Source organism: Perognathus longimembris, chromosome 8, assembly GCF_023159225.1.
Source record: "Perognathus longimembris pacificus isolate PPM17 chromosome 8, ASM2315922v1, whole genome shotgun sequence".
Classification (NCBI taxonomy): domain Eukaryota; kingdom Metazoa; phylum Chordata; class Mammalia; order Rodentia; family Heteromyidae; genus Perognathus; species Perognathus longimembris.
Window position 1 is genome coordinate 43,420,378 of NC_063168.1, and position 26,175 is coordinate 43,446,552.

General features: G+C 34.7%; 1 protein-coding gene across 10 annotated transcripts in view; it reads left to right on the plus strand.

The window, feature by feature from the left end:
• Positions 1–26,175, plus strand: part of Nrxn1 (neurexin 1) — a 1,045,218-nt gene that overhangs the window by 704,830 nt on the left and 314,213 nt on the right. For all 10 annotated transcript variants that reach the window (XM_048352955.1, XM_048352948.1, XM_048352950.1 and 7 more), the window contains one exon: positions 23,534–23,715. In XM_048352955.1, coding sequence (XP_048208912.1) covers positions 23,534–23,715 — 182 coding nt within the window. The remainder of the gene's footprint in view (positions 1–23,533; positions 23,716–26,175) is intronic.

Sequence of the window (26,175 nt, forward strand, 5' to 3'; positions counted from 1 at the left end):
CTATGTTATCTGTACACAGATATTAAGCTGAGTAGTTCATCGGTTTTCTACAATACATGTTTTCTAACTCATTTATCCAAGTAATTTTGATATAGGTGAATGAAGTTATGTTCTCATTGTGCTTTGTTAAATACCAGACAGTACTCTTTGGTTTCAGTCAAGTAGAAACCATCTATCTCTACAGAGGATTCCCAAATCTCAGGAGAGGTTCTAAAATCAAAGGAGTCTAGAAGAAACACACACACACACACACACACACACACACACACACGGGGAAAGCAGACAGGGCAACTGTCACCTTGTGCCAATATTTGGGCAACTAACTTGCTATTTTTCTCTCTCACCACTCTTCTCTTATAACTACTTTACTCCTAAACACAATCTTTCCTTCGTTCTTTTGGAAAAAAGCAATGAATTTACTTTTTTGTGTTTGTTATTGAATATTATCTCAGATCTCTAATCTTGATTTGTTGTCACTCAATTTTTTGGTGAGTGTAAGGATTTATTTCTATTTTTCTTTGGCTGTAGTGAACTAATTCTCTCCATTTTAGGGTAATGTTGGAAAAACGAGTCAGCTCAAAATTGGTCCTCAAACATTTTACCTCTCTTTTAATAAGACCCATTTTTCTAACTTTATCCCTTCCCTTGTACTTGGAAAAATAAGAGTAGGCATTATTTATTATTATCATTATTGTTATTATTATTATTATATTTTGATGCTAGTCGTATAGCTTGAAATCAGGACACAAATATTGACCCATTGTGTGTGTGTGTGTGTGTGTGTGTGTGTGTGTGTGTGTGTGTGTGCGTTGTTTCCTGTGCTTTTGTTCTCAAGGTTAAATCTCTACCACTCAAACTACAGACACAGTTGTGGCTTTTTTGGCAGTTACTTGGAGATAAGAATCTCACAGATTTTTCTGAATAGGCTGGTTTTGAACTATGATTCTCACATCTCAGCTTCCTGGGTAGACAGTATTTATAGATATGCCCAGCTGGTCAGATAAATTGTAATCAAATATAGATGTTAGTTTCCATAAGTATGGAAAGAATGTCGTGTGCAGGGAAAATGACCTTCTTCTAGTTACGCCCAAGTATCACCTGTTTGTATAAGGTACAAGCTTGAACTCTTTCTGGTAATAGACTATTATTCTATATATTTATTAGGATAATTCAATAGGATGTATAACTTATTTAGATGTTATTGCTGTGAAAATGCTTTTGTTTACCTATTTCAGCCAAAGCAATTGTTCTTTAGACCGAAGTAAATCACTAGCTGGAGAAGAGTGCTGCTTTTGTTTTCTATGTTTTGATTATTGCTATTAGAAGGAGTTTCACATACCTGAATTAGTACCAGAGTTTTGTGCATTCTGTACAAAAACTGATAGCATATACTGCAACCCAATTGTGTTCTTTTTTTTTGGCCAGTCCTGGGCCTGAGCACTGTCCCTGGCTTCTTCCCGCTCAAGGCTAGCACTCTGCCACTTGAGCCACAGCGCCGCTTCTGGCCGTTTTCTGTATATGTGGTGCTGGGGAATCGAACCTAGGGCCTCGTGTATCCGAGGCAGGCACTCTTGCCACTAGGCTATATCCCCAGCCCCAATTGTGTTCTTTTGACCTTTATAGTGTCATGAATTAATCATCTTAGGACTTTTGTTGAAGGGGTTGGCCGTGGCAAAGTCGATCTTTCTAGTAAACCTTTATACTCATAGCTTCCACTGCTGTTCCTGTAATGTTGAGAAAGTGAAGTTTCATCTGACAGAGAAATGACAGAGAAAATAAGCTCACATATGAATTCTCTAAACAGTGTAGGATTAGTTAGAAAGAAATTAGTTGTTTCTAAAATTTTAAGAATAAGTCTTTTGTTTTGTTTGTATTGGGTTTAGAGTGTTAGCATCTATGAATGTTGCCAGTACTAAGTGTCATGGCTGAATGGAGGATGCAAGGGCAACTGCAGATCTGTAGAAAAAGTCCTGGTCTGACCTCATGATCCTGTGTTATTGTCATCCATTCTTTATTCCCCATCTCTTTGCCTTCTCTCTGAGCCACCAGACCTCTGATAGGTCCTTCATCAGTTTTATCTCTATCTTGTACAATTTAGTACTATGTGCAATTTCTGCAATGGACAATTATTTTGGTAAAAAGTATAATTAAGCTTGTCATGACATATATATATATATCACATTTATATTTTCCATTAGGCTTCTCAAGTAGATGATTATGACGTCAAAGCATATGTATGATACCACCTTACAATAAATGAAATATTTGTCATTGCTTTTATATGAGAGAATTTTGTGAAGGGCTCACTCTCAAGCCTGAGGAATCAATCATGGAAAGGTCTCTAAATATTCTTACTGAACAAGTTTTATGAACTTACTCAGCTCTAACTCTCTGTGTGTGTGCATGCATTTTCCCCATGCTGAAAATGATCATCAGTTTGCTGCTTTGGCCTGGACAGATGATTAAAAGAAAGAGCAATATATGGGCCGGGCATGGTGGCTCATTCTGTAATTCCAACTATTTGGGAAGTTAAACAAATGAGAATGAAAATTTGAAACTAAAAACAAACAAAAGAAAACTAAATTAGGGTGATCCCATCTTAACCAATCATCTAGCCATATTAGAGTGCAGTTTGAGACCTTATTTAAAAATAACCAAAATTACAAAGGGCAGTGGTTAGACTTACGGTATCTTCTTTAGCATGTGCCCAACCCTGACTTCAAACCCTAATAGTGCCAAAAATAAAAAGCAATATGTGAGGTGTGCAAGATGAAATTCAGGCAACATGCAGGGTGTTGTTATATATAAGTCAGAAAAATACATAGCTCTTGGCTCTGTAATGTAGACTGTTTAATCATATATCAAAACTTAATAGCGGGCTGGGAATATGGCCTAGTGGCAAGAGTGCCTGCCTCGTATACATGAAGCCCTGGATTCAATTCCTCAGCACCACATATATAGAAAAAGCCAGAGGTAGCGCTATGGCTCAAGAGGTAGAGTGCTAGCCTTGAGCAAAAAGAAGCCAGGAATAGTGCTCAGGCCCTGAGTTCAAGCCCCAGGTCTGGCAAAAAAAAAAAAACAACAACAAAAAACTTAATAGCTAAAAGAATAACCACTATGATTAATCAGCTGGATGTCTATAAAGGACATTGAGTTCTTTGTGAAATACAAACCCAAGTACATTAAAATGTAGCTATGCTTTGGGTGAAAATATGTAGGAATACCTGTGAATAAGAACTAATAAACTTTGGATTCATAATTAATGTTTTCTCTTTCTCAGTGAGAAAGCAGAGAATATAGTATCCTTGGGACTACATTTGTAGAGAATATTATTGCTTTTCCTTTTCTTCATATTTCCACAACTTAAATTGACTACTAGAACTGGATAATGAATCCCTTTCTAAATCTGAGTCACATTTGTGACAATAGAACTTACCAAGGCTCATAATAATTCTAGCTTGGAATAAGTCTGTTCTTCTAAGTAGGAATTATCTTAACATGTATTCACAAAACAAATCAACCAGGGTGGTTTTTGCTTAATAACATTTAACCCAGCTTCTTTTTAAAAATATAAATGCGGTAATTATAGATTTTAGAATGAGAAGACCTCAGTAATTACATAACTAGGTTTGAATAAAGGCAGGACACACTTTAAACTGTCATTTCTGTGGTATTCTCTTGTATAGTTTAGGGTGGAGTTTCTAGAATCACCTATTGCAGTGTTTGATTACAGAAATAAAAAGCATTAACTGCTAGCAGTACTCAGACAATAATCTTTTTTCTGTATTTATGTATTATTTTTTCCATAATTATAGAAAAATTACTATGTGAAATAAAATAACCCCTACTACATAATTTCAGGACCATAAAACATTATGTACAATTATTATTAAAAGTCAAATAAGAAGGAAATGAATACCCAGCCAAAGAAATTATAGTTTGTTGTATGCTACAGTGCTCCTGTTATATATAACTTTCTACTTTCTACTCAGTGTGGGATCAAATTCAAGGTTAATACCAACCTTCATGGAATGATATTTAAACTCAAACAGTAGAGTTGGAAATGACTACAAAGACCATATGGAACATTCCATCCCTTTTCATAGATAATGAGGATTGCTAAGTAAGTAAAATAACTCTAAAATCAGAGCCATGAACGAGAACTAGATCCATCCTTTCTCCAGGTTCTTTATGACCCTGACGGCTTTTAAACTATGCTAATTTACAACTGTTTTCTCCCTCATTTCAATAAAAAGAAGCAAATGAACAGCTAGAGGTAGAACAAGAAAAAGAGAGAGAAGAGAGCAAGAGAAAAAGAAAGACTGAAAAGGGAAAGAAGGAAGGAAGGAAGGAAGGAAGGAAGGAAGGAAGGAAGGAAGGAAGGAAGGAAGGAAGGAAGGAAGGAAGGAAGGAAGGAAGGAAGGAAGGAACTGACTGAAGTTTGAACTCAAGGCCTTTCACTCAAGTCTGGCACTCTACCACTTGAGCCACAACTCAACTTCTGACTGCTGTTGTACTGGATTCAAATAGACATTCTTTTTAGGCTGACTTTTTTCTCCAACAATGGGTCCTTGTTCTAGGAACAGTATTGAAAGAAAGCTAGGAACCACAACAATTTGAATCAGAGAAAGTTTAATTGAAAAATAAAAGAAAAGCCTTGAAAGACAATAGCACACACTGTTGGTCAGGAGAGAGGACTAAAGAGAACCCCACTGGAATCATCTGGGAAGGAGGATTTTAAGGTACAATACTCCTCTTTTTCCTCCTTTTGGCTTTGCCCTGGTTGCTTGATGGCTTGAACATGTACTGCTCTGGCTCTTCCTTTTAGTGATCAGGCACACAGGGCATTTGGGGAAGGAAAGTTAGACCAAGAAAGATTGGAGCAGAAGTACAAGGCATTATGGGAACAAGAAACACCCTACTGTATCACATGTTATCAACCATGTGTTAAATCTACCACTTTTACCATCATCTACCTAACAGTTCTGCTTTGCCACTCAGGCTTTGCACTGTGATCCTCAGATGTCAGTCTCTTGAGGAGCTAGGATTATAAACATGAGACAAGTCGAATATATTAATAAATTTAGTGATTATTCTCAATTTGTGACACTAAAAGGTCCTATATGTCTATATCTTTTATATTGTTATTAGCATCTTCTCAAACATAAAGAAACCTATATTGGGAATGTATGTATGGTGTTGGTTTTGTTTGTTTTAAATTGTAACCATTGAATTGTATTAGGCAATCATCTATATATATATATATATATATATATACTTGTCTTCAGCTCTAACTCTGTGGAAGCATCTAGACTTTGGCACATTTCCTACATTTTTAGCTGGCACTTTATTCTGTGTAGGCTTTACTTTCCCTTGCTTAGAAAGTAATCCTGCTACTGTTCAAAGAGTCGGAGTAGCTTTCATTTTGCCACCTTTCAATTTAACTGCCTGAGAAATGAACCTCCTGCATGAACTTGCCTTGGAGGCTATCCTTGTTGCATAAATTTGTTAAGCAAAGTCTGTGGGAAAGTATTAAATATTTTGAGACTTAGGGAATGTGACTTCATTGGCAGAGCCAAATTCAGCTTAGGGCAATGTATATGTAACTTTTCCTAAAGTCTACATTCTTTGGAGCCTTAGAATATCAATGCTTAAAGACTGGCAAATTAGCAAAAAGAGTTCATAGTTTAATTCACAGACTTGATTATCTCTACCATAGTCTAAAATTCAATCATGGAGTGCTGTGAATAAAATGTTAGAAAGACTCAGTGAAACCCATTAAATCTTTTTTGAGCATTCTTTTTTTGTTGTTGTTGTTGTTTGTTTCTATTGGAAAGGAGGAAGATTGTACAAAATTCATTAACCATTTAGTCCCACTTGAATCCCCAATTTAACCTACCTCAAAATTGAATCTGTGCTTTAGAGCAGCCTAGAGGGGTAGAAAAATCTCCTGAGAATATTGGAATGTCTTTTTATTTTTTTTGAGTCATACTTCTTGTGTGGAAATCTGAGAATAAAATGGTTGCAGTTTAGTTCTTCATGAAGCTTGGATACGTTTGCACTGTTGTTGTCTTTCTTTTCAGGAATTTCTTTTTCACAAGTTAGGTCTGTAACTGATCTTATTTCAGCTGCGTAAACTGTTTCTTTGTGGGAAAGACATGAACTACTTTCAATACTACTGTTTGCTATGGGTGTCAGAATGTGAGTAGGAGATATGGTCCTTTTCCCTGTCTGTGGATTTTCTGGTAAGCACAGTTGTATTCCACAGAAAAATAAGATGCAAGGTGAGTTGAATTTCCTTATCCAAATTATAATTTACTACATCTCACAAATAGGATAAAATGTATATTTTCACAAGTTGTGTATTTGAGCAATGTGGTATTCATTCACATTGTAACTATCATGGAACTCCAAATTGAATGGAATGGTTTGTTAGGAAATACCCAGCAAATACTTTCCAAAGATAGTATTCAGTATTCTATGACCTTTTTTTCAACAAATGGAATTTAAAGGTTTGAAGAAAACATACTTTGTTTTTTCTACTTTGTTTAAGAGTATTGCTTGAGCTATAAGTGACTGTTAAGAAAATGAGTCATGAGGGTATTAAGATAAAGAAAGAGCAGAAAGTGAGCTCAGTAGAACTGTTGAAGAGGGATACTAGGAAAGTTGAAGAGGGAAACCATGGGGACCTGAGGAGTCAGGAGAAACAGGCGTGCTGGGGTCACGAGGTAAGAATTTAGGGGAATGGATCAGGTCATGGTCTCAGGTAGCTGGAAAGTTGCAAGGAGTTTGGAGAAGTGCCTTGAGAATTAGTTCATGGTAATGGTCTAAAATGGAGGAACTCAGATGCCTGACCTCTGAAGGCTTCACACTTAGAGAAATGATGGACAAGGGGCTGGAGAATTTCAGAGTTGGGGAGGGGTGGTAGTCAATGGGCTAAGCCATGGAACAACCTTGAGTTATGAGAGCAAAGCAGATTTCTGTCAGTGGCTGTGTCTCGGTATTCTAAACAGGAGTTTTTGTTGTTGTTGTTGTTGTTGTTGTTGTTTTTTCCCGCCAGTCCTAGGCCTTGGACTCGGGGCCTGAGCACTGTCCTTGGCTTCCTTTTGCTGAAGGCTAGCTCTCTGCCATTTGAGCCACAGCGCCACTTCTGGCCGTTTCCTAAATATGTGGTGCTGGAGAAATCGAACCCAGGGCTTCATATGTCAAGAGGCAAGCACTCTTGCCCCTAGGCCATATTCCCAGCCCAACAGGAGGGTTTAATAGATCAGAGCAGTGTTATTACAGACCACCTCATGAAACTTGGTTTGTTTTTTTGTTTTTTTGAGGAAAGTTTCTCCAATATTTTATTTATTTATTTATTTATTTATTTATTTATTTATTTATTTTTGGCCAGTCCTGGGGCTTGGACTCAGGGCCTGAGCACTGTCCCTGGCTTCTTTTTGCTCAAGGCTAGCACTCTGCCACTTGAGCCACAGTGACACTTCTGGCCATTTTCTATATATATGTGGTGCTGGGGAATTGAACCCAGGGCCTCATATATAGGAGAGAAGCACTCTTGCCTCTAGGCCATATCCCCAGCCCCTCTCCAATATTTTATATTATGGATTACTAAGTTTAGAAAATTTAGATTATCCTTACCCATAATAATTACTCTCTCTTCTCCCTCCTATTATTGTATTATAAAAGAAACCCAAGTGATAGAACTTCAGCCAAACCTTCAGGGATTTGAACTGAAGTGAAAATATCATTACCTTTGACCCCACTGCTTAACTATGCAGCAATATGGCTAAACCCACAAATCCTTACTTACTAAATCATTCTGTATGGAGCAAGGAAGTTAATAAAATCTTGTCAAGTAGAGGAAGAAAATCAAATTAAGCACAATATGTTAACCAAACAAGAATATGCTGAGATCTCAATAGCAATGGAGCAAAAAGACATGATAGAGCAATTTAGTACAAAAAGCCTTTCCTTTAAAGCAATTTCTTAAAGTGATTGGAGGAAAGAGAACACTACAAATGTGCAGATGACAAGTGAAGTCTATTCACGTGACTTTTTGTAAAGGTCACATTAAAAGCTCAATACTGAATTTCAAGAACTATTTGAAAAGGAGTTGAGATATGAGTTAACTCTGTTTATGACTTACAGTCCTGCAAAAGTTATTTTAGGAAAAAGCTGTGATAAGGCTTATATTTGAATATCTCCTCTAATTCACATGCTTTATAACATAGTGGGATATCTTTGCATCTCTGCTTTCCATGCATATTTTAGTGTGAGATGTCTACAAAAATTTCAGTGGTTAAATTCAAAATACACTAATTATATTCCTTAGGCATCTCATTCCTTCTGATGTCAGTGAATGGTACATCGCTTTGCAGATTTCTTTGGAGATTTGAAACCTAGTAGTGACATTTGGTGTCTGTTTTATCCTCTTTCCCACAAAAATCTTCATATTAACTTCATTGATGCATATTATGAGTTTGTGCTCTTTTATTCTTGGTAGTGGGATGAGGAAAACTCTTATTTTGAGATTCTACCCCTTAAAATCTATACTGTGGTATACAGAGGAGAAATGTTGTTTGTTAAATTGAAAAGAACATGTAAGTGAAAACAGAAATAAATATGGCTTTAAATGGTAAAGTGGCAGAAATTCTTAAAAATTGTTTTGACACAAAATTTTCAGATTGTTTATGAAACAAGTAATATCTTGTAGGAAACAAGTTTCACTTTCCTATCCTGGAAAAGATCTAACTTGACAAAATTCGAGTCAGAGAGTGCTTACTTTATAGGATTGGAAATAGTATGAATTCTGGTAAAACTGTAACTGATTTCTTTTAGATCATTCTGCAAGAAAGGAGTTACTCTTTGACTCTCATTTGTTCCAAGTTGTTATTTTACTTCACCTCTTCAGATGTGGTATTCTTCATCTAAATACTTACCTTCTCTGATAGAAAACATAAAAGTTTATTTCCTGATGCATATCATTTAATTTTACATACTGACATATACTATTTTTATCCTATTACCATTTGAAAGTACATACTTACTAAAGTTGCAGAAATAAAAGCCTGTAAATGTATATGATTATATATATATGTATACACATTTGTTTGATTCCCAATTTTACTTTTGAAAAAAATAAACCACTAGATTTTCTAGTAAGTCTCTTTCTTTACAGATTTCATGGTCTGATATTTTGATACTTTATTTTTTTAAAATATTATTTAAAAATCAAAGTGATGTACAGAGGGGTTACAGTTTCATATGTAAGGCAGTAAGTACATTTCTTGTTGAACTTGTTACCTCCTCTCTCATCCCCATCCCAACCCCTGGCCTTCCCCTTCATCCTTCCCCCTCTCCCCAATGAGTTGTACAGTAGGTTTACACCAAATGATGTTGTAAGTTTTGCTTTTGGAATCATTTGTCTATTTATCTTTTGTCTCTTGATACTTTTTTTTTAAAAAGAAGTTCTATTTCTGACTTATACTTCCTTTGAAAGTATAGAGTAAAGTTGCTAACATCGATTTTATGACATCTTTTCTTTATTATCTAACTTCTCAATAACAATTTCCTAGTTACAGGCTAAGCACAAACATAATTATTCTCACATATCAAATAGAAAGCAATGACATCATCAAAATAATTTTGAGTTATATGTATTTATTTTGTCCAACATATCAGATTTTATCAGGGTTGTACCTAATTGGCATTCTAGGCTCCAAAGGTAAACCAAGCAAACTAGATTTTATCCTCAAGATAGAATGTTACTTTAATCACCAATAATAAACTAGATACTAATATCTATCTCTTTAATCCCAGCATGATGGGAAGCTGAGGCAGGAAGATGATGAATTCCAAGTCAGCCTGGGCTCCACAGCAAAATGCCATATTAAAAAAAAAGAAAAATAAATATAACAAATATTAACACAAACAATACAAAGTGAAAAATGTAATGTATAGAGTGATCTCTAATTCATGTATTTTATCTGATTATTATCAAGAATTGGAAATGGCTTACCGTTATCATAGAAATTACATTTCTTATTCTCTGTTGGTAGGTATTTTTCAGATATTACTATTAGATATTAGTTAATATTTTATTTGGGGCATAGAGATATCTTTAAACAAAATACATGTAAAGAAAATACTTTCCTTACTCCCTTTCAGAAAGTGGAGTTTCTGAGACTGTCAGTGAAATTCAGATGAAGAAAGACTATACTAATTTTAATTTGACAGAGTTATTGCTGCTCTTTCTCAGATTAACTAGTTTCATGATAGAATAGTATGATTCGTGGGGTCAGGAAAAACAAAGGAAAAATCACTGAACAGACAAGGAAGAGAATATAGGGATGAGAAATTCAACTCAAAGGAAAAGCATGAGGGACAAGGTAACAAACAGTACAAGAAATGTATCCAATGCCTAACGTATGAAACTGTAACCTCTCTGTACATCAGTTTGATAATAAAAATTTGAAAAAAAAAAAAAAGCCAGGGGTGTTTTAAAGTTTGGATTGATACATGTGGAAGTACTGACCCTGTTAGTGGGAGGGAAGTGGTCATACTGAATTCTCTCTGCTGATTAACACACTTGAGAAGTTTGGCTCCTATATTCCAGAGGCACTGAGAGTTGGAAGCTCAGTCTTTCCTGCTTACACCTCAATGTTATGGTTCTAAGGCCCTGGAAAAGACTGCTCTACCTTGTAAAACTGACATGATACTGAGACTTTACATTTCAAAGGACCCAAGTTTTCTAAGTAATGTGTGGCATTCAAGCCTCCAAGTACTTGGTGGATGTAGCAGAGGCTCCCAGATGACTTTTTTCACTCTTTTATTTTTTTTTTTAATTTTTTGGTGCTTGCTGCTTTGTTTCTGAAAGGGAGACAAGATTGGCTATGTGGTATAATCCCAAACAACCTTGACCTTCCACAGAATCTAGATGGGTGAGAGATATCACCACTATCCATGGGTAACACAGCTTTTATGGAAGATTTTTGATGGGAAACGTTTCAAATGACTGTGGTCATGGTCAAATATGTTTGCCTCTGTGAAAAATCATAAATAGAGCCTATCTATCAATTTTTCTTCTACTTTGGGAGAAAGGGATGAGAACTTTCAAATGGGTGGCACTGAATAAAACACCTTGTATTCTTAAACTGCTTTGTTCAATGGAAACGCCTTAGTGTAACTACTTAACAAGAATAAAAGAATTCTTGGGGTCCTTGAGGTTGAAACACAGACACACAGACACACATACATACACACAGGGACACACACAGGCACACAAACACAGGCACACACACACAAAGACATACACAAACACACACACATAGAGTGAGAGAGAAACAGAGAGAGACAGAGAGAAAGACAGAGAGAAAGACAGAGAGAGACAGAGAGATTTTATTATTTGTTTTAAAGGCTATATAAACACTAGTCCAGAAATGCTAGTCTAATCAAAAGTGTCAAACAGCTTTCCTCCCTATTAATAGTAGTTCCAGCTTATGGGTCTCAGTATGTGGAGGCTACTGATCTCAGGCCATGCTGACCATCTGAACACTCATCAAGAAGGGGACAGGGAATACAAGACAGGAGAGTGGCAGAATGTGAGCTGGAAAAATCACAACAATTTTTGTCAATGGTTTCTTGGCCATCACTTTGTCACATGGCTCATTTACCCTGCAAAGGAAATTGGGAAATAAAGGTTTTTATAGGTATGGGCTCTTTGAACAAACAAGAGATCTGTGATTAAAATGGGTAAAATAAATAGCAGTGCACCACTATCATCTCTGCCACCGAGATTAAAATTAAAAAATGGTCTAAATAACAGAAATCTTTTGTGACAGGTTGGGTAGCCCAGCATTACTCAGGACAACGCAATGAGTTACTCAAGCACCAACATTTAGCCAAATTGGCAATTCATTCTTAGAAAACAGAGTATTCCTGCTTTCTCTCAGCTCTTTTGTTCTTTCAATGCCTCTCAATGCATCATTCTATCAATAATGTGCAAGCACCCTACCTGCATTTGAAGTCCCTGTCTCCACTTATCACTAAACTGTTAGGTTTTAAAGCTAAGTAAGTCTCCTGGGTCAATGTGTTTGGTCCATGGCTTGTGAATCCAGCAGTTTGTCTCAGGATATTGTGAATCTGCAGAAAGCTCTCAATGTTGTGTTTTAATGCTTGCAAATTGCTTACCAATTTAAAATGAGCTGCATCTAAACAGTAAGTAATTGCTTATGATAATGAGTGCAAACTAATTTACTAGAATATGTTAATATTCACAAAGCACTTTTATACTGCCTGCTGTTCCAAAAATACTGCTCTCTTGGTTCTGAGTAGCTTTTAGATGGCATTATTGTTACACATCTGACAGAAATCATCATTTCAGTATCATCTACCCAAAAGTCATATGACAAAGACAAATATTCTAAAGAAGAAATAGAAAGCAGTGTCATCCTTTGATTAATGATTTAGAATATTTGCGAAAAAAGGGATTTGAAGTCTTAATAATTAATTCTAATTAGTGATTGATGGTGCTAAGCAGACTACACTGAGTTGGAAATGGCCTCATGTTCCCAGAGAGGCATAAAACTTAATTTAAATCACTTCAAAGACAGATGGCAGGCAAACTTCATTAGAATACAATAACCAATTTAAAATGAATTAAACATTTTTAAATGACCCTAGATCTGAATGTTTTAAATAGGAAGTCTATTTCATCCTCACAGTGCCCTCTGTTCTTTGTCCTGTAGATCTTTCTCCACATTTCTATAGGTACTCTTTGTAGACTCCTGAAGGATTTTCAAGGTTGGGAAGGACCTGTGTTTTTGAGAACCTGATTTGCAGTTTATGCCCCTCTTGTAATCTTAGCCTAGGGAGACAGAATTTGCGAACCCAATTCAAAATAAAAATGGTTTGATAATGATTTGTTCCAAATCTAATTTGGACTTGAATCAATGCTGTAAAGTTTCAATCATCTTAAGTTCAAAAACAACTCATATATAGTTATACATTTCTACATGGATTATGTATACAGTACTGTATCGTACTATGTACCGTAAAGAATCTTCTTTTTAATCTATCACTTTCAAAACTCATTTTCTTTGTTACTTTTCAGGGGTTTGAGTACTTCCATCTTTTTATTTTGCAATTTACGAATAACCTCACAATGGCTTGCCAAAGTGGCCCAATCCCAGGCTTTTCCTTTCTCAAAACTATCATTATGGAAATGTATTTATTTATACCTCACAGAATCGCCTAAATATGATTCTTAATGTAATCTTTATAAGCTATTTCAAAATGTGAGTTGTTGAATGAATAAACAAACAGAAGTATATTTTATTTTACTTTCATTAATGCAGCTGCTACTATTATTTATTCTACTAAGCTTAGATTAGCACCAAAAAAAAAAGAAAGGTGATTTCATTTTTGATGAAGATAGAATGAGATAATTTGTGAGAGCGCAAAATATGACCAAGATACTCCTATAAAGTGCAATCTGCTTATGATATTAACATTATATTTTTCCTTTTCCACAGTACGTAACTCCTTGCTAAAAGAAAATTGCATTTCACAGAATTTTTAATATACACTAGCATTTATCTAATCTCTTTTAAGTATTAACCTTGGGTAGTTGTAATTTGATTTGTATTCTGTATTTATCTAGGGATTTAATTCAAGAGACAAAGGAAAAATACTGTACATTAAAAAGACATGAATGTCTTCCTAAAACAAAAATGGTTTCCCATTTATATAAGTGAATCTACTCATTTGAAAATATTTTATGCCTTTTTAAAGCATTCTTCATGAAAATTCTGTCTATAAAATTATCTCTTATCTTTCCAGAACTCAATTAAATGCAATTTTCCAAAGAGAGATTGATGTTATATCAAAGGACAAGAAATTCCATAGAATTGTCTAATGGGGAACATTTAGCTACTTTATACAAGATTCATTGTAGATAATGATTTCATCTTTGGTAGAAGAGTAATTAGAGATTTTATTTCCGAAACAAATTTGATATTACCTTGGAATGTAGATTTATATTAAGGAGAAACAGAAAGGTACCATATCAATAAAGAATACTTAAAATTAACTTAGATTCAATATGAACCATGCCAATATGAAAGAAAGATTCAAGAGATTGAAACTTGTTCTTAGTGATGAATGTATGTGTACACATACGTACATTTATATGTATTTGTGTATATGTATATATACAATTTTATTTTTTGGAAGAGATATGATCTTTTCACCACACTTACCATTGTTCTGCCTTTTGACTCATATTTTTTATCACAACCATAATGAACACTCATTTCTATATATACCCGTAATATAGCAGACACTTGTTTATATATCTACTATGTTCTTAAATCTCTCTACGACACCATGGTCTCCTCTTTGATTACAAATTAATAGACAAAATTTGCTCACAGTCATCCAAATGAGTTCTAATGATAATACTGGGACAGCATACTGTGACTCAAGGATCTGTTTCTCCATGATTTTGAGAATGGAGACCATTTCATACACATTTCAGTGATTTCCATAATGGTTTACCCTGATAAATAAATGAATAAAAGGATGCCTATCTGGTTTATTGGATGAATTTTTATTTTAATCTGAGTGTTCAAAATATGAACAATTAAATTTTGAAATAAATAAATTGAAGGTCATCATTGTACAAATGTGACTTCTTTTTTATTTTAATTTCAAGGATTTTCTAGGAACCTACTACAACCTCCTTAATCCTCTTCAAAACAAAATTTTTCTTAAAGAACCTAATGGTGCAATTTGATTTCTTCTCTCCTTATTGCTGCTGTCTATAGCTGTGATGCAAATTGATTCCTGAAATGTTTGCCAGAGACTTCTTAATAAAGTTCACTTACTGCTTGAGGGTGTCTTGTTTTAGAAGGGAAGATATAAGCATTTGATATTCTGGGGATTATTGGCTGTTGCATTAATTTGAATTATTTTGATGCCTTGGTGAAGTTTTCCTTAATCTGATTAACAGAAGTTCTTACTGTTGTTTTGTTTTCTTTCTTTTCTTTCAAAAACATAACTTAGACCATGGACTTTTAGAAATTTTGGAAGATTTGAATCAGATTAATCTTAGAAAAGTTATTTTCACTCAACAGGTCAAACTATAGAAATCAACTGTTGCTAGAGGGGACGTTTTCTAAAGAACGTATTTGAGAGAAAAAATAAGTTTTTTTTTAAGCATATTGCAAATAGACTAGTAAATGAATTATTACCTACTGTATAGACATCCTAAAGACATTCATTGGCTAGAAAATAATTTCAAGACTTTGAATAATTACAGTATTAATTAGAATAACTTAACTAGAATAATTAGAGATAAGAGTCTCATGGGCATTCCTGTCAGTGCTGGCCTTGAACTTTGACCCTTAGATCCCTGCTTCCTGAGTAGATAAGCTTATAAGTATGAGCCTTCTGCACCAAGCTTTATTAATTATGTTTGCCATTTGTTTTCAAGATTACTGTTAACCTTGTTTTCAATATCACTATTTACAAAAGCCTAGTTATCAGTTTAAATTATATGGTGACATGCCTAGATAGCATTGATATGACAACTCATTCACACGAGCTGTTTTATCCAGTTTTTTTAGTCCGTTATAGAAATCTATCTTTTTGAGAGAAAGAGCTGCTTATGTTGTGTTTTATATTCCTTTCTTCTGTCACAGTATTGGCCCTAATCAGAAAACTAAGACAAAGGGTGGCTGATGAACATTTCATTTTTTCATATATGTCCTTATAAGACCGAAAAGTGAGACTCATTGAGATGAATTCAATTTGCATCAATAACTGATTACATAATCCTCCCTTTGTCTGATTCTAGTGATCATAAGTCACATCTTTTGTTTGAATGGTTTTAGTCTGTGCAGTAGATCTGCTATGCAGTGTGGGTAATTCAGCTTCTTTTTTTATTCCATTCAAAGTTGAGAAAATATTGTTAATTGCAGAGTGTCGCTATTTGTGCTATTCCAGAACATGTGTCAAGGATATGGACAAGGGAGATCACCCTTGCATCCATTTACATCCTAAAAAAAATAACTTCAGGTGTCAGAAAGGAGCACACTTGTTTTTCAAAGACTGAATACTTGGCCACTCAAAGATACTCTTTCCATAAATGTCAAGGTTTGAAAAAAAAAAAAAGAAAAAACAACGCTGCACTTATAAATCTGTAATTCTTTCTAAGAAATAGAATTTTACTAGAAAAATATATGTGAAAATATTTCACATTCCATACTTGCAATAAAGAAAACATTTGGACCAATGGACAAATGAAAAAAATTATTGAAGTACATAATTACAATTTAAATTATCTTTGAGAGAAATGATTCCTGACTTCATAGGAAATCACCATGATAGCTTTTTTTGCTTTTCCATTTCTGCCAAGTTTTATTTGATTGGAATTTCTTACTGAGTAAACACACATCATTTATTTCCTTTACAACTGGTTGGTGTCTTTGCTGGGCTAGGGCTGAATCTGGTATGGACTGGCTTACTAGAGAGGATTCCTTGTCCAGCTTCTCTATCTTGCAGGTGTACTGTGAGATCTGGGTGTTCCAGCCTTTTTTCAAATCCTTGGGAAGTTTGGGAATCATTAATCACTAATGCACACTGAGTCCTCCTGGTCCTTGTTAGTGTAGCCATGTCTCTGATTGATGGGGTTCAAGACACTCTGCAATGAACTCCAGCTAGGGTGACTGGGCTTTGATGAAGTAGTGTGGGTACCTTCTTCTGTAGAGTGCCACACAGGAAATTCAACATGAAACAGTGGGCTCACGATTCTGACTCTCCGTAACTTGCTCAGTGAACATTCTATTTAATAAAATTTCAGCAACTTTTTTGAAGTTCAGTAAGGCTCTGTAATTCTAAAAAAGATGAAGATTCTGCTAAAACACATACGTTCTCTATAGATTTAACTGTCCATTGTTTCCCCTAGTTTGAGTTTCATCCCAGCTATTTGTATGAGACTTGCATTATAAGGTAATGATGTGAAATATCCCAGATGTTTTAACTTGATCTGATCAAGAAAATCAGACCTGGATCTAAACCATTTCAGCTATATTTCAAGGGTCAATTTTTTTATTTTTAAACTTGTCTCTTCCTTGAAGATATGCTAGTATAAACATTGCTTCATTCTCTAGTTTCTCTTTCCCTCCCTCCTTCCTATACTCTTTCTTTATTGGTGCCTGTCCTGGCAATTGAACTTAGGATCTGGACACAGTGCCTGAATTTCTTTTTTATGCTGAAGGCTAACCCAGTACTACTTAAACCATAGCTCCACTTCTGGGGTTTAAATGGTTAATTGGAGATAATAGTTACACAGCCTTTACTGTCCCAGCTTTATTCTAACCATGATTCTGAGGTCTCAGCCTCATGAGTAGCTACGTTTACAGGTTTGATTCACTGGCACCTGGATGTAGTCTTTTTATATGGTTGATATTAACTTGTCAGCTCTACTAATCTGCTTCTTGTACAACAAATGTCAACTTATGATATATGTACTCTTTATTTTCTTTTCCCTTTCCTCATATATTTGCAACCCAGTAGGCTCAAGGGCTATTGGTTATTCTCATTATCATTGTCATTAGCTTTTAGGTTTGGAATTGGTTACATATCACAGGCAGGAATTTCTCTTACTGTGATTATTTTCATCTCTTCTAATACAATAGAAGTTTGCTTAAGTTTTTATCCTTCTTGTATATAAAATTTTAAGGAATGGAAAAGTAGTGCTAATTGTGTTTACTTTCATGAAATAATTTTTACACAAAAACTTATAATTTAGAACAACACTGAAATGCAATAGGTTGTTGCATAGATTTTTGTTTGTTTCACCAATTTAGATATTTTACCATTACCAAAAACATTTTAGACAAAGATATGTCTATCAAAATAGCCTTTTATGAATTTTATTTAAGAATATTTCCACATAAGTAGAAAATTTTCAGAAAATTTAAATTTAACAATGTAATTTTTGACACAGTTATAGAAGGAGTAAAAGCATTCCTTATTTATAATTGTTTTAATTTCCCTCTGACTACCTGGCAAACTTTCACTGGAAAAAGTGTTATATCCCTGTTACATTTAATAGAAACATAATGGCTTGAGTGTTTCCATGTTGGCTGTGTGGTGACATTTGGAGAATTATAGGACTTCAAGAAAATAACCTTTTATTCAAATATGTGTTATATGCCAGAAGCTAATCTTTTCAGAAGTTAATTATATTATTGTTCATGTAGCAAGAATGCAGAGCTGTCACTAATATACAGACCTAAACATGCTGATTAGATTTTTGTTTTCAGAAAGACTCAATCCATTTGGGAGAATAAATTAGCTTTTGTAGGAGTAAAGTTAGGTTGAGGTATAAACATTAAGGAGGGGATGGTACATAAGAAAAAGATGGAGAGAAGAGAACTCTTTAGGCAAAGAATATGAAACTAAAAAATTCTAGAAGATTAAAGTATTTCTTATAATCATAGCATAGAAAGTGAAAATATTAGAAATTGAAGCCCATGTAGAACTTTTGCACACATTTATTGCATTGTAAAATACATTGTCATGGCTCACTTTATATCTGATGGGCTACCTTTGTTAATAAATTTAGAATAAGATAAGCTGAGCTCTGCTGGCTTAAGCCTGTAGTCCTAATGATTCAGGTGGCTGAGATCTGAGGATTCTGATTTGGTGCCAGCCTGGGCATAAAAGTTTGAGATGCTTATTTCTAATTAACCAGCAAATTATGGGAGTAGAGATGGCAGCACACCAGCCTTGAGTGAAAAGGGCAAGCATGATTGCAAGGCTCTGAGTTTACAGTGAGTAAAATGGACTTGCTGCACAGCTTACATAGAGAGAGTACTGAGAAGCACTTCAAGGTTGAGTCATGCCGGCCTTAAGTGATGTGCTGAATGCCAAGGTTAATTTGCAATAAATCTATTAGTAGTCACATCATTGATGGGATTTTATTTGCTTTATGAAAACCAGCATCAACAACAAAGCCGCACATCCCACCACTCTCATCTTCATATTGATTAAAAGCATGAAGTGGTCATTGGGTTGCCATTGCACATTTAAATCACTCCTACAGTATTGTGTCATATGTCTCTCTAAAGACCAGATTTGAAAAAATCTTGCTCATGGTTAATTTTATTTTTGTAGACTCATTTATTTAGGCTAAAATATAATTTCCTACTGTATGTTCCAAAAGTTTTACCACCCAAATTATTTATGACACTGAATTGGTATTCTTTCTCTCATGAAATCTCTGATGTGAATTGATGTAATAGTCCTGTGATTGTCAATTATTAGTGAGTAGAAATAATAATAACAAATTTATTTATTTATTTATTTATTTTTGCTCAAGGCTAGCACTCTACCTCTTGAGCCATCGAACCACTTCCAAGTTTTTCTGTTTATTCAGTGCTTAGCAATCAAACCCAGGGCTTGGTGCATGGTAGGCAAGCACTCTACCACTAAGCCATATTCCCAGCCCCCTAATAATAAAATTTTATATAATAATAGATTTAATAACATACAATGATAATAATATAGTAATTGATTTATATCAATTAAAGTGCTAAGCCATAGGACAAAATCCTGAAAAGATTAATAGAAATTGTGATATAGAAAAACCCTTTTTAGAAGCTATCAATTTGAAAATAACTAAAATATAGTTAAATGTCCTCACTTTTTTTCCTTTTTTTATTAATTAAATTTTGTTGATAAGGTGTTGTGCAAAAGGGGTGCAGTTACATATTAAGGCAGTGAGTACATTTCTCTTGACATCTTACACCCTCATTTTTCTTTCCCTTCCCTAGATCAGGGAAGGCATGTATACACTACCCAGTGTCCCAAAATCATATAAAGTACTCATGTAGTGTATGCCAAAGGAAATTCACTTAGAACTTTATCTGTGTATTATGAACTTGCCCCAAGTCTACTGCAGAATTCCACAGTGTACAGGGAAGAGACTCAGCTCTATAAAAAATCACAACATTCAACAGTTAGTACCTTTTGCTCTTGTTTAAGTGACACCTAAAGCCTAATAAAGTCATTGTAAATCAAAAGGGTTAGTTTGCAATCTGGGAGTTACCTATATATTGAAAACAGCAAACTCAAGAAATGGGGATCAAGAGAGCTACAATTTCAGGGCAAAAAGTTAGCAGGACCCCATCTCAACCAATAAACTGGATGTCAGAATTCACTTTTGTAATCCTAGCTGTATAGGAGTATAAATAGTTAGGTAATGGACCAACCTATCCTTAGACAAAACACAGAGATCCTATCTAAAAAGAAATAAAGCAAAAAGATGTAGAGGCATGGCACGAAAGGTATAGTAACTGCTCTCAATGATGCTCCTCTGATCTCAGTTTCCTGGGTAGCTAGGATTACAAGCATGAGCTTATCCCATTTATCTTCTTGAAAATATAAATCTTTAAATTATTATTTCAAGATCCATCTCTAAGAAATTAGAAACATTGTTCCAGAAGTGAAGATACTATCAGTCTTCCTATCTTAAATATTCTGCCCTTTTACATGCATAGGTTATGTTTACTTGTTTCACAGAATTGTGTGGTAAAAGGAGATTGTAAGAATATGAAGGATAAATGTCACTGTATGGATATGAGACATTGAAAAAATATAACAGCTGACCTTGATATTCAGACTGGGAGGTCCAATGAACTTTATGTGGATTGTCTTTGTTATAATGAGAACAGGAGTCTTAATACTAGTTTCGGTATTATCTTAGCCTAAATTTAGATATCACTTCAACTCTTGTAGCTAAATTTTCTCACATATTTTACATGGGAGAAATATTTATCCTACATTCTATATAACAGTCTGAAAGAGTTGAAAAATAGTCATGACAACGATGATTATAGATGAAGATAATTGTTTAGATACAAAACATCAGACATCTTAGGTACAGTTAATGTTTTACACTATTAAATAGCATCCCTACTTTGGAACATTTATTTTTCTTATTTCTCATGAAGTCCATAGCCATAGAGAAAAAAAGTTAATTTAAAGGAGAAACATAAATGAATCACTAAGTATTATCACACAGAGGCAACTATGGCATTTTTTAAAGAAAATCTTAACTTTTATGCAACATATATTAATGACATATACTTTATTAAAAATGCTTCAGGAAATGAGAACCAAAAAATACCTCCTTGCTTATCAATCTCATGGGGGAAGAATAAGCTTCGAATGATGTAGGACATAGATGGCTCTAGAAAGTTTTGCTTTTTTTTGCGTCCCAGGGCTTGCATTCAGGGCCTGAGCGCTGTTCCTGGCTTCTTTTTATTCAAGGCTAGCACTTTGCCACTTGAGCCAGAGTGCCACTTCTGGCTGTTTTCTTTACTTATGGTGCTGAGGAATCAAACCCAGCGCTTCAGGTATACAACGCAGGCACTCTTGCCACTAGGCCATATTCCCAGCCCAAGTTTTGCATTTTTGATGCAGACTCTATATAATGTGAATTTTGCCGGCTTGCAAACTAACTGATTCCTGTGAATTATTATTTCTCTTTCGTCATGTGAATGAAATAAATTATTTTATTGATTGGCATCTAACAAAGTTAACATAAAAGTGAATAGCCCTCTTTCAGTTGTTGCTTTTTTTAAAATCAATATTCTGGTTTGTCACATTTCCATTGTTGACCTCTGACATGTTTCTTGGGAAAGGTTTACATACCTAGAGCTCTTACAACCTGTAATTACTCTGTGCATATTTAGAAGATTCTCAAGGGCCTATGAAAATAAATGTCTAAAATAGAAAACAGAGATTGGTTGTCGCCCCAAAAGAGCATAAAATTAATCCATTGTTTAATGAAATACACACAAACATGACAGGAAGTCAACTTCATTTAATTGGCAAATTGCTATTCACTGAAACTTTATGCATTGTTATCTTCAGATCATATTGCTCTATACAAAATATTTACAATGTATTTCTCACAGTAGAAGCTCTTTTCCTATTAAAAAATAGGATCCTTTGCAGTCTAATCATTAACGTTGCTCTTTCCCATGTTTTACACATGGTAGAGTTCTCCAGAGAAACAGAACCAATGTGGATTACCTCTACACATCCACACACTGTCTCTTACAAGGAGACCTTGGAAAGCTTGTGGTGTAGTTTGAAGATTTGAGAACCAGAGAACCAATAATGTAAAATTTAGTCTGGTTCTGAAGGCTTGAGGATCAGGATTCCTGATGGCAATAGAAAAATAATTCTCTACATTAAACAGTCAGGCAGGAAAAAGAAGGAAAACCCAACTTTACTCCAATATTGTTCTGCTCAAAAAAAAAATTAAACAATGGCCACTCAATAATGGATGGAGCAATCTGGTTTATTCAGACCAATACAAATGCTAATTTCATCTAAAAATGTCCTCACAGAAAAGCTCAAAAATAATATATCACCAACTACTTGGGAATTGGATTGATCCAGTCAAGTTGACATAATATAGTTAGTCATAGTAGATACTCAGTAAATACACATTGATATTCTTTTTATTATTCAATAGCTATTCTCTCCTTTACACATTCTGTCTGGACTTACTAAATACACATCTGTAATCACTTTTAGTTTATCTCTGTGAGATAAAAATTTTGACTCAAGGATTTCCTTCAATGCATTCAGTGAGAGAGAGATGCTAACAACGTAAGGACAAGCAATGGTGTAAAACTTCAGTCCACTGGATGCTGAATAATATAATTAGAAACAAAACTCTAAATTGGCATGAGTGATATTCTGACATCCTTATCATATAGGAAAGCTTGTACAATGGCACAATCAGAGCACGTGTGACATTTTCTTCAGTGTTGTAAAATTAAGTAGTAGTACACACTTCCTGGTGGACATTCCATGACAGTCACTAGATGTTTCTTGTTAAAAAAAAGTCCTGACTCCCATAGATTGAACCTCTTATTTGTATTGCCTCAACCTGACTACTGGGCTTGTGGATATCCATCTATTATGTATGTCACATGTGAATAAACCCTTTGCCCATAAAAGGTGGACTGGTGGTATATTTGATAAAATTTGCTTTGCTATAACTGAATAATGACCTTGTATGTCTACAAGAGGCTTTTGTTGCAAAAACAAGTTGATTTATGTTTCTGCTGCCTTTCTGAAGCCCCCAGTCAGTTTCCTACTGACTGAACTATTTCTTAAAAAGTGGCAGCAAGAAAAAAAGCCCTATTACATATCATTCTTGCCCAGCTCAATGGAAAAATCTTGCCGTAAACTATAGTTTGCTCTAAAACACCTGCTGGTAGACTTAATGAGTGTATTAGCACACAACTGCTTCTCTATTTATCTTAAAACAAGTCAGTTTTCTTTCTTGAGCATGTTTGATTGAAATCTATTGCTTGCTTTATTGTAGATTGGTGTGTAAAGTCAGTACTTGATTGATATGTCCACATGATCAACACACAAGAAGTTATAGACTGGAAATATTTGGGACTAACTGGTGTTGTTTTTGATTTTTGTTTTACAGCTGGGACAACATATATCTTTAGCAAAGGTGGTGGACAAATCACGTATAAATGGCCTCCAAATGACCGGCCGAGTACACGAGCAGATAGACTGGCCATAGGGTTTAGCACTGTTCAGAAAGAAGCTGTATTGGTACGAGTGGACAGCTCTTCAGGCCTGGGTGATTACCTAGAACTGCATATAGTAAGTATTCTCTAAATATATCTTGAAATTTATTTTAGACATCATATTTGCAGTTAATCTTTTGTATGTAACTTAGAATGTTGCCTCTTGAACGTTCACCCTATCCCCTCCCGTCATGGAGAATGGTAGAAGATATATACCATAGAAAAGAGAACTACTACATAGATATCATAAAACTTCAGATTTATTACTGTAACAACTGCTTTACAATTGGAAACAATTCTTTTTGAGCAGGAATTTTTCTTAACTTTGTGTTCATAAAGTCTTTTTTGGAGTACTTTTAGTGCCTTTAGGCAGATTTGCCAAATTAATTAAGTAAATTATTGCTCAATAAATAGTATACCATATGGCTGGAAGCAGGAAGTTACAACACTACTGACATACAAAGATCTGGTTTCAGAGTTCTGACTCATTTTCTTGCCAGAGAGAAAAAATTCAGCAACATAAGCCCAAGGAAAGAAGAGAAACTTTAACAGTATGTGGAGGTGTGAAAGAAAATGACCCAGTATAATACTGTTTCTAGGATATTTTGTGTTAAGGAAAGAGCATGGCTTCTTATGATTTCTGGCCCTCGACCTTTCTTTTGCTTTAACTTCTAAAACTCCCACAACAATTTATTAAGAAGATAGTAAAAGGCAAATATCAGTTATGAATGAAAAACTTCCTTGTCTTCTTAAAGTTGCTTTATTGACTATCTGTACTTCAGTTTCTTTTGCTATCTCTCCATTCAAATAATTGCTAAGGTTTTGGTTGTAATATTCTCATGTCCGTGTATTAACTGGCAAAGAAGACCATTTAGTGTTTCATTGTTCAAAGATAGTAAATTTTACTACTAGATCCAAATACACACATGTGTGAAACTCTAGGACTTGTGGTGTGAGTTACTGGTAGCACCTGACTACCTGCCTGTGCTAGGCCCTAGACTCAACTCATAGCACCGTTAAAAATCAAACAGAAGCATTAGGGCTCTTATCATCACTGTTCTTCGTCTTATGTCTTTAGCTTTCAAATGTTTCAAAAGTCCTTACTTCTCTCCATCATCAAATTTGTTTTTAAGTTGACTTTCACTCTCCTATATCTTCTCCTGAGGTAAGATTGATTTGTGTGTTTTTACTTATAAATTGTCTCTAAAGCATTTCTCAGGCCTCAAAGGAGATTTAAGTCATCAGGTTCTTTTCTGTTAAAAATTGGCTCGTGGGCACTACTCCTAAAATAATTAGGATAGCCAGTAGCTACCAAAATATACTAACAGACTTTTACACATTTTTAATTCTCAATGATTTTATTAACTTATTTTTCTACCTTTGCTTTTACATTAAAGTCCATAAATTTCCAATAAGCTGAAGCGGTTAAGGGATGGAAGGGTTAATGCTGAGAACATGTGCTGATTTCATTGCCAATCTTGAAAACAAACCAACATGTAAAAACCTAAAAACAAAAGTAAGCAATGACCTCAATGCAACCATTACTAAACCATCATTAATTTTCCATTCAAGATAGAGTTGTCAAATGGAAACACTGGGAAAGTAATTTCAGCTGCCTTTCAGAAAATATCTAACAATCAAAATTGAAAGCATTTGGACTTTTATGTCATCATAAATAAGTGATCAGTTGAGATAAACTTAACTAGTATGGTACAGTAAAGAATCTTGGTTTTTAGATTAATCTCAGCTTTCAAAATATATTTGTTCAGTTCTGACTTAGGAGCCTTACTAGTTCAAACATTAAATAAATATAAAAGAAAGAAAGGAAACTAAGAACATTTTCCTTCCAAACAAAATTACTTATTGATCCATAACCAATTATACATTTAGCCTGAGAAAAAGTTCCACCATGATCACTCTCAGATCATAAGGGGTTCTGTCACTGAATTACTCCTACAACTGCTGTTGTTTTTATGGTCAAAGGATTTTGGTCTACAAGAATGGCCATTTCTTTCCAATTCTGACCAGGTCTGGGCTGAGTGTCCTTTTATAAGTAAATAATTGGCTTTCTAGGAATCTGTAGCCTTCCACAGCTCCTTCAGTGTAGGTGGATATTTGAAAGATGATCTGCGCCTTTTTCTCTCTGAATCTCCATTCTAAGCCTCAACTAAACATTTATCTTGGCCCCAGTGGTTTTCTCTATACATTCTTGGTTTTATGCTTGAAATCTCCAAAGTCTCCCTTGTTTCTAGAACTTGCCTTTAATAAGTTAGGTCCCTGGGATTCCCAAATACACTTATTCAACACTGTCCACTCTTGGATAAACTCGATCTTACTTCAAATCCACCCAAGGAAAACTTTGTATCTTTCTATTGTGTATATTAAAAAAAAAAAGTTCATCTATTAGTGACTCACTAAATCATTTGCATGGATACATGTCACTTGGTTTCATGTTTCCACATACAAAAAATATTAACACAGGTAAGCATTTTTGTTTTTTGAGAGTTTTTTTATACTGAGTTTACCTTTAATTTCT